The sequence below is a fragment of the Leptopilina boulardi genome, unplaced genomic scaffold (assembly GCF_019393585.1).
Source record: "Leptopilina boulardi isolate dan_hultmark-lab unplaced genomic scaffold, ZJU_Lbou_2.1 LbouV2_229, whole genome shotgun sequence".
In the NCBI taxonomy this organism is placed as follows: domain Eukaryota; kingdom Metazoa; phylum Arthropoda; class Insecta; order Hymenoptera; family Figitidae; genus Leptopilina; species Leptopilina boulardi.
Genome location: NW_026137784.1, coordinates 577,909 through 590,689, shown reverse-complemented (window position 1 = coordinate 590,689; position 12,781 = coordinate 577,909). Strand labels below are relative to the sequence as shown.

Sequence of the window (12,781 nt, the reverse complement as noted above, 5' to 3'; positions counted from 1 at the left end):
TGAAATTTTAGCAGCAAAAACTCTCAAAACATAGAATAATTTTTTTTTTTAAAAGAAATAGAAGTAGAATTAAAGAAAAAACTGATGAAAAAGGAATTAAAATTATAAAAAAAAAATTATTTTTCAGGCTGCTAATCCAGGAGCAGTGTTACAGGATTTTATTCGTTGGTATTCGCCTCGCGATTGGGTGGAAGAGGATACTTTAGACGAATGGGGTCAACCAAAAGGTTAATAATAAATTAATTCATATCTATTTGTATCTATAGTGAAAAATATAATTTTTTTTTTATTAGGACATCTTTCCCAGCGAATGTTACTTCCGGATAATGCTTGGACGACAACTTGGAGTTCAGCGCAACCTGTTCCAGCTCATCGGCAAAAGCGATTGTTTGATGATACACGAGAGGCAGAGAAAGCTCTTATTTACTTAAATTCAAGGCGTATTGGTCAAGTCGCACAACTTTTATTACCGGTTCTCACTCATGCTGCACTTGTCACTCTCAGCGAACAAAAAGTGGAGGCACGACCAAATATTCAAAATGTCGTGCAAAATATACAAAATAAATTGCAACTCGCGAGTAAACCGGTTAATCAAAAAATGCATTTTTACGAGGTAAAAAAAAAGAAATCTCCAAAAATATAAGAGAAATAAAAATATAAAATTGTTAAAGCCATTCCTTTTTTTTTTCTATAGGACATCATTAGAGAATTAGAAGTTGAAGAAGGATTGATTGAGCAGGTGAAATCGTTGCAAAGTAAATTTGCCGAAAATTGCGACAAGCAAGAAGTCACGTCGTTCGTTATGCAACTAATGAGAGGCAAAGAAGTTTCTGTACCAAATGGTTCGAGAGGAAACATTGGCACAGAGATAATAAAACTTTTCTGCGAGGCACAGAAGGTCAGTGTTTACCAAAAACAAAAGTAAATTTCACTTTAATGAGAAAAAAAAAATTTATAAGAAAAAAATATATCTTTATTATTATTAATAATTTTAAACAAAAATTATAATTTTAATAAATTTAAAATTATTGTCTGCAGAAAATTCAAATTGAAAATTAGTTTTCTGTGAATAAAATTTAAATTTAAAATGATTGGGATGAATATTTTTTTTTTTTGTATATAGGTTTCTCATACAGCATCAAATGCAGAAGAAGTAGATGCGGCGGGAGATGGAAAACATAGATCTTTCTCTGAACCCTCGAGCAAGGAATTCATTTTGCGAGCAGTCACGCCTAGACCTTCACCCTTGTCGACTCCACAACCACAGCGATTATACGTTTGCCTTGAACAAAATAATATTCGATTAGCTGGTGCATTTTCGGAGGACACGATGTTCTTTTAATTTACATAGCAATTTTATATTATTCTTTTTATCTAGAAAAAAAGCACCAGAAATTGTAAGTACAGTGAAATCCACGTATATCAGAATCGTATAATTCGGATTCCCGCTTAAATCGGGATTTTTTCCTGATCCCTTAAAATCTAATATACGTGGATTTCACTGTAGATGGTTAAAAAAATTAACAAGATTGTAAAAAATTTTGAAATATAAGAATATAAACAATACCAACCGAAATATACCTTACCGACTGATGGTAAAAAATTTTTTTTTAAAATGAAAATATAAAAAATTACCGACCTAAGAATCTACCTTACCGACTGTTGATAATTACCGACTGATGGTAAAACAGATTTTTTGAAAAATGAAAATATAAAAAATTACCGACACAGAAATCTACCTTACCGACCGTTGGTAATTACCGACTGATGGTAAAACAGATTTTTTTGAAAAATGAAAATATAAAAAATTACCGACCTAGGAATCTACCTTACCGACTGATGGTAAAACAGTTTTTTGAAAAATGAAAATATAAAAAATTACCGACCTAAGAATCTACCTTACCGACTGATGGTAAAACAGTTTTTTTTGAAAAATGAAAATATAAAAAATTACCGACACAGAAATCTACCTTGCCGACCGTTGGTAATTACCGACTGATGGTAAAACAGATTTTTTGAAAAATAAAAATATAAAAAATTACCGACCTAGGAATCTACTTTACCGACTGATGGTAAAACAGATTTTTGAAAAATGAAAATATAAAAAATTACCAACATAGGAATCTACCTTACCGACTGATGGTAAAACAGTTTTTTTGAAAAATGAAGATATAAAAAATTACCGACACAGAAATCTACCTTGCCGACCGTTGGTAATTACCGACTGATGGTAAAACAGATTTTTTGAAAAATGAAAATATAAAAAATTACCGACCTAGGAATCTACTTTACCGACTGATGGTAAAACAGATTTTTGAAAAATGAAAATATAAAAAATTACCAACATAGGAATCTACCTTACCAACAGTCGGTAAGGTAGATTCCTAGGTCGGTAATTTTTTATATTTTCATTTTTCAAAAAAAATGTTTTACCATCAGTCGGTAATTACCAACAGTCGGTAAGGTAGATTCCTAGGTCGGTAATTTTTTATATTTTCATTTTTTCAAAAAAACTGTTTTACCATCAGTCGGTAAGGTAGATTCCTAGGTCGGTAATTTTTCATATTTTCATTTTTCAAAAAACTGTTTTACCATCAGTCGGTAAGGTAGATTCCTAGGTCGGTAATTTTTTATATTTTCATTTTTCAAAAAACTGTTTTACCATCAGTCGGTAAGGTAGATTCCTAGGTCGGTAATTTTTATATTTTCATTTTTTAAAAAATCTTTTTTACCATCAGTCGGTAAGGTAGATTCCTATGTCGGTAATTTTTTATATTTTCATTTTTCAAAAATCTGTTTAACCATCCGTCGGTAATTACCAACAGTCGGTAAGGTAGATTCCTAGGTCGGTAATTTTTTATATTTTCATTTTTCAAAAAATCTTTTTTACTATCAGTCGGTAATGTAGATTTCTATGTCGATAATTTATATATATTTTTAAATGAAATTCGATTTTTCAAATGCGCATTACAAAGAAAAATATTCATTTGTTATAATATTGATATAATTATAAGAGTTTTTTTATTACTTGGTAAAAAATTGCTATTTTAAGAATTAAAATTTTATTTAATACAGTGAATAAATATTAATATTATTAAAATTATATAAAACAAAATGATTTTGATTATGCTTTGTTTAAAAAAATATAAAAAAATGGTGTAAAATAATTAAAATCATTGTTTATAAACCTTTTTTTTTTTAAATATAATTTCTTTTTTTATATTCGTAAAATTGAAAACGAATCAATCGTTGAGCAAAAATATAGTTTTTTCCAATTTTGGCTTAGCGAATAGAACATTTTTCACAACATCATCAAATTCTTCAAGTGCCAATTGTGCGTGTAATCGCAATACAGAATCATCGTCTTTATCTCTCAAATGTATCAGTCCTCGATATAATATGACAAGATCGTTTCCTAAACTTGTCAGCATATCTTTTCCAAGTCCTCGTAGTAAAAGTGTCGCTACCAAAACACCTGCTCTTCTACATTGATAATCCTTATCGGTTTTTATTATGCAACCAATACAATAGAGAATCTAGAATATAGAAATTTATCGCTAATTATCTGAGAAATTTTTTTTTTTAATATAATTAAGGCGAAATCAATTATTTTTTAATACTAAAAAATTATTATTACCTCAGTTATAAGATTTCCAACTTTAAAACCAAGAACTTTACACAATTCTCCAAGGCACGAGAGACTCGATGAGCGTACAAGAGGATCAGAATCTCGTGTTCCACATAAAAAAGCATTGATCAATAATGTTTTATATTTCGGGGCCATTTCACCTGAAAAAAAATTTAATTGTGACACAATTATAAACAGAAATTTTTTTTTTTTAATCTTCCAATTTACCTAAAGCTCTTGTAGTTTTCATTAATATTTCTCCAAGTTTTGCCCTTGTTTCTGGTGCAATTTCACCAGTACTTGTTCTTTGTGGCATGTCAATAAATTCCTGAACAAGAATCTCAATGACTTTTTGTGGAAAATGTGTTGCAAGAGCACAAACTCCATTAATTGTCGCTAAATAGATAAACGAATCTTCATGTTTGAGATTTTCCTGAAGAAAAAAATTATTTATAATTATTATTATTATAAATTAAAAAATAATGTTGATAAACTTACCTGAAATAAATAAATAAGAACATCTTGTTTAGCAATTGCATCGGGATTTGATGTTTCAATTAATCTTGTCAATGCAATAATTCCATGACCACGTACCGGAAGTAGTGGATCTGTTAAATCTTCCAAAGCCTTGTCAAATTCACTTTTTCGATTAGGATCAACTGACATGTCGTAAAATTTTTGCGAAGATGAACGCAAACGAATAATATTAATAATTTCATTAATTAAACTTTTAGTCTGTTCTGTTAGTTTATTGAATTTTTTTTCATTTTCCAAAAATTGACTAAATTCATCAAAAGGCCTCCAATCCTGTGGTTTCCCTCTGTCTGTTAATATTATCTTCACTAACATTAAACTAATATACAAAATATCAAAACTATCAGCATCATCATCATTATTTTTCTTGTTTTTACAAATTGTTTCAATAAACAATAAAAGTGGTTTTGGCATTTTAATCTGTGCTTCTTGAACTTTTTTCGTATTCGCAAGATTCGAAACAAGTTGTACAATTGCCAATTGTTTCGTCACTCTTTCAATTAAATCACAATTTGTTTCTAATAAATTATTTTTCTCAATTTCTTGAAATTTCGACAATGTCTTCATTAGAAAATTAAATAAAGAATTGGCGAGAATTTCATCATGTTGTACAAGATCAAAGAGAATATTGACAATTTCTTCATAATTTAATTCAACATTTTTTGACACTATTTCAAAACCACCAGTTGAACCAAATTGAAATGATAATTTATTTCCAAAATTTTCTTCTAATTCAATATCATTGGAAATTTGAAGAAATGACGCAAATATCATTTCTCTCATTAATTCATTTGCGAGTATTTTCAATAATAATTGTCGAATTTTTTCACGATGTTGATAAATACTTTGTGATGCTTTTAAATGTAAATAAAATAAAGGAACAGCAATTTTGTAAATTAATTCAATTGGTAGTGTTTTAAAATCTGCCTCATTGCTCAAAAAACATTTTGATAGTGTTTCTATTGAATTTGATATTTCTTCTTCAGTTTTTAAAATCATAGAATTATTATCAGAATTTATTAATAAAAATGGCTCTGCTATTATATTAAATATTTTTCTTCGACAAATATCTGGATTCACTTCATAAATTGCTGTCATACAAGAATTTGCAATTGTTGGTCCGTATTTTAAATTTTTTGCCATTAAAATATCTAATAACTAAAAGTGTAATTTAAAAAATAATTTTAATTAAATTTTTATATTCAAAAAAAAAAGTATAATTTTTTTTTTACCTGAGAACAAATAGAGTTGTAATATTCTTCATGATTATCGCCATGTGAAACGGATATTAATTTAGCAACAATATCTAATTTTTGCCAATTACCAGATTCATTTGTATCTTCACAAATTGCTTCTATCAATGACATAACTCCATATGGTTGAATAATTGATTCAATTAATAAATTTTTAACATTATCACATAACCATTTTGGTGATTTTTTTGCACCATGTAAAATCATGAATTCTTTAATAACTTCACTTTGAGGACATAGATTAATTAATTTTTTCAATTTTGATTGAAATTCAATTTGTTCACTTTTTAATTGTAAATATAATTCATTTGTCATTTTAAATTCAATATTAGTTTCTGCATTAGAATTCGGCTTTTTTAATGGTGCAAATGATAATTGTAATAATGCCGCAAACAATGAACCAAGATAAGGAAGTAATACTGGACGTAAACATAAATTAGAGAAAGAATTTAAAAATATTTTCGACGTATCACACAATCGTTCGTATTTCTGAAAGAGAGAAAACAATTTTGAAATTAAAAAATTAGGTATTGGTAACTTAAATTAAAATAAAGTCGATTAAATACCTGCATAATTGACAAATTTTCTTGGCTAAATCGTGATTGAGTTACAGGTGAATTTTCCATTTGAATTCCTGGTAATAAACATGAAATTATACCAATTGATGTTGCAAAACCAATGGCTTTTTTAATAATTTGATATTGACTAACACTGAGCATATTTTCTTCTGTTCCTAAATCCATTTTTTCTAATTCTCTCAAAACAAATAGAATAATATACAAATACTGTTTACTGAAATTGAAAAAAATAATTTTACATTTTATCTAACATGATTTTTCTTTTATAATTAAAAAATAATTAAACTTAAAAAAAAAGACTTACATTAAACTATTTTCCGAATTTATGTTTTTTATTTCATTTCTAATTTCTTCTGACAAATGGAAATTTGCCTTTTTTATTATTGCCTCTAAACAACATTCTTCATCGGAATTGTCATTTTCTAAAAATATTAGATAAGAATTTTAACTAGGTAAATAATTATAGGTTCACTCTTTATAAAATAAAAATATCATACTTATGTTTGGATTCATTAAAACTTCTAGCACTTTTACCAAATCCATTTTTTTTTTTTAATGTTTTCAACACTCGATGAATAATTTACACCTGCACAAAATATTTTAAAGATTTACTTTTTTCCTTTCAATTAATGAATAAATAGAATTTAAATTTCTTTAAAAAATTTAATAAAACATATTAAATTATTTGTTAATGAATTTGTATAATTAAAATTTTATTATTAATTTGAGTTCATAAAAATGTTATTAAATAAAATATTTACTTTATTATTAAGTTATTTAATTTTTCAAATTAGTCAATTTTATTAAAATCAATAATATTTAATAAATTAAATAATTGATATAAAATTTGCATAATAAAAAATAAATAATACTTATTATTTGTAAAAATTAATATGATTCTAATAAATTATTATTTTTGAAAAGATTCAAAGATTGAAAACAAAACATTTAAAATTGACAACTTAGGTTAGGTTTTAAATCCCACAAACACGTGGACCTTAAATTAAATAATATTCATAAATACACATAAGATTTAAATAAATATTTGTATTTATGTGTTTTACTTTCTTATAAACAATTATTTTAATAACAAGAAGTTAAAAACATTTTAATTTAAAGTTGAAAAGTTTATAGGTTAGGTTTTAAATAGCAAGCACTTGGGACGTTAAATTATCGCATAAAGCATTATATTTTATAAATAATATTTTAGACTTACCTTTAACAGTTCTAATTACATATTTTTTCTTTAAATAAACATGAAAATATTAAATATTATATTAATTTGTACTTTCAACAAAAAAAACGTGGGTCTACAGAAATAAAAAAAATGGAAGATTGTAACTGCGCAATTGCAAAAAAATTAAGCTCGTTCATTGGTTGAATCAACACTGAGACATATGTTTTTCTCAACCAATAGAAATTAGGCGCGAATATTTGAATTTCGCGCCATGATACAAAATTCAAATTTCAATTATTAAAATAAATATTAAGTGAAAAATAACGATTTTAAATAAACACTGTAAAATAAATTTAATTAAAAACTTTTTAGGAATAAATTTTCAAGATATAAGTTATTAATTTTTCAATTTATAAAAAAGAATTTCCAGTCGCCCACCGTTAAATAATAGATTCAAAAAATTATCATTTTCAAGCTTCTTTATTCGCGTTCAATCGTTGTTATAGTTATATTTACAATATATATTGTTAATCAAACCGGTTATCAATAAATTCCAGATGTATTCTTTATACCTATTGATTATACTTTCGGCTTGATGTCGACTGGATAACAAATATATTTCAAAGAGACCAGGATTTTTAATTCTCATTTATAAAAAATTCGAGAAAAAAGAAACTATTATTTAAAAAAAAAAAAAAAATGTTCTTAAAATAGCAGTCTTAGTTAAATTGTTCAAAGAAAAATCAGACTTTTTTTTCCCCACTATTATAAGGATTTAATATTATATATATATATATATATATAAAAAGCAATGACAACGATAACGATAATAAAGAAAAAAAATGAGATGCTTCGAGTATCGCAGATATAAGATTTTTATTTTCATATAATAATTATTAGAAAATATAATTAAAATCGCGCTAATTTTTATATTCGCTGATGTTAACTTTGTTTTTTTTTTTTTAGCGAGACAAGATGGAAAAAAAAAATTGAATAGTCTAATAGTCTGCCTTCCCAGCGTACTGATATTTTCATTCGTCTTTCCTACGAAATTCTTTACGATGGAAATAATGTCTTAATAATCTTTTAGAAAGACGGAATTCTCGATTAATGATGAAGAAATTAAAAAGTTTACTTACACAATTGCGTAAAACAATCTTTTTCTTTTCTTCTTCATTTTCTTGTTTAATGATCTTTTTAATTGTGATAATGTCCATTGATTTTTTATCAATTATCAATGAACTTGGAAGACAAACTACATTGACTATTATGAGCATGTCCTTGGCGCGATAAGTAGTTATTTTTTCTTTTGGGCTTTTTCGGCAGCCTTTGTTACTTTGCCAGATGCATCTTTGAAATTCACCGATTTAATGACACCAACAGCAACTGTTTGACGCATGTCACGGACAGCGAAACGTCCCAATGGCGGGAATTCTTGGAAGGCCTCAACGCACATTGGTTTACTTGGTACAAGTGTAACAATAGCTGCATCTCCCGATTTAATTGCCTTTGGATTTTCCTCAGTTGTTTTGCCGGTACGTCTGTCGCATTTCTCTTTAATTTCAAAGAATTTGCAAGCAATGTGAGCTGTATGACAATCCAATACTGGCGTATATCCATTGCTAATTTGTCCAGGATGATTCAATACAATAACCTGTTGAAGGAGAAAATTATTTTAGATACAGAAAAATGATTTTTTTTTTTTTTTTGAAATTGCAAAATTTCAGACGCATTCAACCGTCAGCGAAAAATCTCCGGTGGAAACCGCGAATGAATTTAAAAATTCTTTCATCATTTTAGTGCAAAAATTTTATTTTCAAAATTAGAGAGAGAGAGGGGGAGATAATTACTTGTGCAGTGAAATCAGCAGCGCCCTTGGGTGGATTGTTCTTGGAGTCACCGGCAACGTAACCTCGACGGAGTTCCTTGACGGAAACGTTCTTTACGTTGAAACCAACATTGTCACCGGGAACAGCCTCGACGAGTGCTTCGTGATGCATTTCAACGGATTTAACTTCAGTGGTCAAACCAGCTGGTGCAAAGGTAACAACCATACCGGGTTTTAAGATACCAGTCTCCACTCGACCAACTGGTACTGTTCCAATACCACCAATCTTGTAGACGTCCTTAAAAAAAAGAAATTCATTAGTAGGTTTAATTTTTAAAAAATATTTTTAAAAAATATTTTTAAAAATTATTAATTTCAAAAATGAAAGTACCTGGAGGGGAAGACGAAGAGCCTTGTCGGTAGGTCTGCTAGGTGGTAAAATAGCATCAAGCGCTTCAATCAAGCATGTACCTTCATTCTTTCCTTCTTTACGTTCAACATTCCATCCCTTGAACCATGGCATTTTTGTTGATGGTTCCAACATATTGTCACCATGCCATCCCGAAATTGGAACAAAGGCAACGGCGGCTGGATTATAACCAATTTTCTTAATATAAGATGAAACTTCCTTCTTGATTTCCTCAAAACGATTTTCCGAGTATGGCGGCTCAGTCGAATCCATTTTATTAACACCGACAATTAATTGTTTCACACCAAGAGTAAATGCAAGTAATGCATGCTCTCGTGTTTGTCCATTCTTCGAAATACCAGCTTCGAATTCACCAGTACCAGCAGCGACAATTAATACCGCGCAGTCAGCTTGCGATGTTCCCGTAATCATGTTTTTAATGAAATCTCTATGTCCAGGAGCATCAATAATGGTCACATAATATTTGGTTGTCTCAAATTTCCACAAAGCAATGTCAATGGTGATACCACGTTCACGCTCTGCTTTCAATTTATCCAAAACCCATGCGTACTTGAAGGAACCTTTTCCCATCTGTAAATTATCAAAATTAAAATCGTTCCTTCTCAAAAAACAAAGGAAATTTTTTTTTTTTTTCCTTTGTCAGACACTTCAAACCGTCACAGGATTAAAAATCCTCCGGTGGAAACCGCGAATGAAGAATATTTTTTTATCATCATGTAAAGTTTCTTTTTTTAAATCATTTTTTTTTTAAATTAAAAAAATAATTACCTCCTGGGCTTCCTTCTCGAATTTCTCAATGGTACGTTTGTCGATACCACCGCATTTGTAGATCAAATGTCCAGTCGTCGTGGACTTGCCAGAGTCGACGTGTCCAATGACGACAATGTTAATATGAATCTTTTCTTTTCCCATGGTTAGAGTTTAGTTATAGTCTGGTCAAAAAAAATACTGAAAAACAAAAATTTCATTTTTAAAAATAATTTACAAAATATAATTTTTTTCATTCAATTATTAAATTAACACTCAGACACTTCAAACCGTCAATGGACATTAAATCCTCCGGTGGAAACCGCGAATGAAGAAATATTTTTTATCATCATCGTGTTAATTTAAAAAAAATTTAAAGTTCAAGGTTAAGCATAAAATTGAAATTTTAGGTTATGTCCCCCTTTTCGACTAACTATGGAAAAATAATAAAAAAAATAATGCAAATTGTTTGAGAAACGATCGCGTAACTTCCTTTGTCTCATGTCCACGTGGCGGATATTCGATCAAAGTGAGAGAGAACGGCAATGTCGGCCATTTTGTAGGAGCCGCACTTGATGCACCAAGACGCTCAGCATCGCCCAATATCACGTTTCCTAATAATGAATCACCGGGAAAAATGATTTTGCAAAATATTAATCATCGAGGAAAGACTAACTTTTTTTTCCCCCCGTGAGAATTTTTACCATAGGTCTTTTTTCCACGTTTTAAAAATTATTTTCTTTTTTAAAAAAAATAATAGAAATTTCTCGACTTTCACCGGGGAGTAAAAAAAAATTTATTCCAAGCAGATGTTACCGATAAACTTGTTGCTAGTTTCGAAATTTTTCCCAAATTACAATTAAAAATAATAAAAATAGAATAACAATGAAACTTTTTTTTCTTTTTAAACAAATTAAACTGAAAAAGTGAGGTTAGAATTTAAAAAAAAAATCACACAGGAAGCTAATTTTGGCACAACGTGGCAAATAAATGAATTAAAGAAAATTTGTTTTTCCTGAAAGAAATTAAAGGATTGACAATGGAATTTTTTCCTTTCATTTTAAAAGGAGATGAAAAAATGACACTTGGAAACAAATTTTAAGATACTACCAAAAAAAATTCAGTTACATTAGAACTTTTTTTTTCTTTCCAAAGTGGAAAATAGAAAAAACAAACAGTAACTCGAAAGAACCACTGATTTTTTTTTTTAATCACAAAATATCACAGAATCCACACGAGATGAAACATATATGACGAAAGCCAAACGAAATTCTGACAAACGACCGCCATTATGCATCTGGTGATATTAACTTTCCTAACGGTTTTCAAGAAGAAACAGGGAACCTCCAATTTCATTTCTTTTTTTCTTACATTTTACCGACAATTCACGAAAACTTTTTTTAAACACACCAAGTACAATACTTTGAAAAATCCTTGCTTTTTGCAAAGTTATTTTTTTTTCTATTGCATGCGGTGCAGCCGGCGAGGTATAAATTCGACCATGCGTTAATTTTTCCCCAAGAAAAAAAAAAGGAACGGAGATTAAAGTTTCAACAACGGAAAAATAATGAAAAACTCACAAAAACTTTAAACACACACATTAAATGTAATTTATCGCGAAATAATATTTTTTCTACCTGACAATGGATGCTTAAAACTTGAACAATAAATTTTTGGATTAAAAAATATGTTCCGTGAATAACACGCACAACCACTCACCTCCAGATGCCACGACAGAAAGAGATCTTCCGGACGGTGTGACATGCGCATAAGACTTCATGGCGGAAGTCTCGATACCAGCGACATCATAATATTGATCACTATCTTCCTACCGGTAAATATGAATATTTTTTTTTTATTTCACAAATTGCAATAAATTTACATTAAAAAAATTAATAATTTTAAAGAAATTTTCATATTAAAAAATTCTTATTTAAAATAATTTGTTATTTTTTTTTGTTTATTGCCTGAGGGGAGTACAAAGAATAAGACAGGTATTTTGGGTTCGAGATTAAAATTACGTAGTACACAGGCGTGCCGGGTTTTGTATATATATAGGGAATAATTTGAATGTGTGCATTGAAAAAATGTATTTGTAGTGGGAATTTCAATAGGAGCGGATGCACAAATTCTTTGCACCCCGATTGTAAAATAAAATTTAAAAAAAAGACTTCTGCACTCTTTAAGGTTATGTTTCTTTTGTTATTTAAATTTTTTAATTTTTAAAGTAATTGAACTTGTTCTTATGGATTTTTATTCGAATTGGTAATTTTTTAATTTTTATTCATTTAGAACTATTGAATTTTTAACTTTAATTAATATAAATATCATTTATTGTCCACGTTGTTTTGCTATATGTCATATGTTTTATAGGTTATAAAAATTTAATAATATTTAAATCATTTAAATTTTCTATAAATAATTATTTTCTATTTAAATTACATTAATTTAAAAAATATTTTATTTCATTTAATTCTTTAATAAAATAACTGAAATATTATTTATAATTACAATTTATAATTCGTAATATATCATTGGAATTTTCCAATTTAAAAAATTATAAAATTATATTAATATTTATTAATTAATATTAAAAAATAATACAA

General features: G+C 28.1%; 3 protein-coding genes across 6 annotated transcripts in view; 1 reads left to right on the top strand and 2 right to left on the bottom strand.

Moving 5' to 3' along the window:
* Window positions 1-1,566, top strand: part of LOC127280119 (rab3 GTPase-activating protein catalytic subunit) — a 39,655-nt gene extending 38,089 nt beyond the window's left edge. The window contains exons 10-13 of the mRNA XM_051302953.1: window positions 128-227; window positions 294-613; window positions 695-898; window positions 1,124-1,566. Coding sequence (XP_051158910.1) covers window positions 128-227; window positions 294-613; window positions 695-898; window positions 1,124-1,342 — 843 coding nt within the window. The 3' untranslated portion in view covers window positions 1,343-1,566. The remainder of the gene's footprint in view (window positions 1-127; window positions 228-293; window positions 614-694; window positions 899-1,123) is intronic.
* LOC127280120 (transport and Golgi organization protein 6 homolog) lies at window positions 1,134-7,351 on the bottom strand. Of its 2 annotated transcripts, none has more exons than XM_051302954.1 (10): window positions 7,210-7,351; window positions 6,491-6,579; window positions 6,298-6,415; window positions 5,982-6,207; window positions 5,395-5,904; window positions 4,127-5,320; window positions 3,857-4,061; window positions 3,638-3,789; window positions 3,189-3,536; window positions 1,134-1,282 (listed from the first exon to the last, which is right to left on the bottom strand). In XM_051302954.1, the coding sequence occupies exons 2-9, from the start codon at window positions 6,534-6,536 to the stop codon at window positions 3,243-3,245; spliced, it is 2,745 nt and encodes a 914-aa protein (XP_051158911.1). In that variant the 5' UTR covers window positions 6,537-6,579; window positions 7,210-7,351; the 3' UTR covers window positions 1,134-1,282; window positions 3,189-3,242. The 2 variants fall into 2 exon arrangements, with proteins under 2 accessions (XP_051158911.1, XP_051158912.1); XM_051302955.1 differs by lacking the exon at window positions 7,210-7,351 and adding an exon at window positions 7,058-7,079.
* Window positions 7,352-8,027: 676 nt separating this feature from the next.
* On the bottom strand, window positions 8,028-11,979 carry LOC127280122 (elongation factor 1-alpha). Of its 3 annotated transcripts, none has more exons than XM_051302959.1 (5): window positions 11,895-11,979; window positions 10,197-10,376; window positions 9,390-9,998; window positions 9,021-9,296; window positions 8,028-8,824 (listed from the first exon to the last, which is right to left on the bottom strand). In XM_051302959.1, the coding sequence occupies exons 2-5, from the start codon at window positions 10,338-10,340 to the stop codon at window positions 8,468-8,470; spliced, it is 1,386 nt and encodes a 461-aa protein (XP_051158916.1). In that variant the 5' UTR covers window positions 10,341-10,376; window positions 11,895-11,979; the 3' UTR covers window positions 8,028-8,467. The 3 variants fall into 3 exon arrangements, with proteins under 3 accessions (XP_051158916.1, XP_051158918.1, XP_051158917.1); XM_051302961.1 differs by having other exon boundaries at window positions 11,885-11,909; XM_051302960.1 differs by lacking the exon at window positions 11,895-11,979 and adding an exon at window positions 11,813-11,837.
* Window positions 11,980-12,781: the final 802 nt, after the last annotated feature.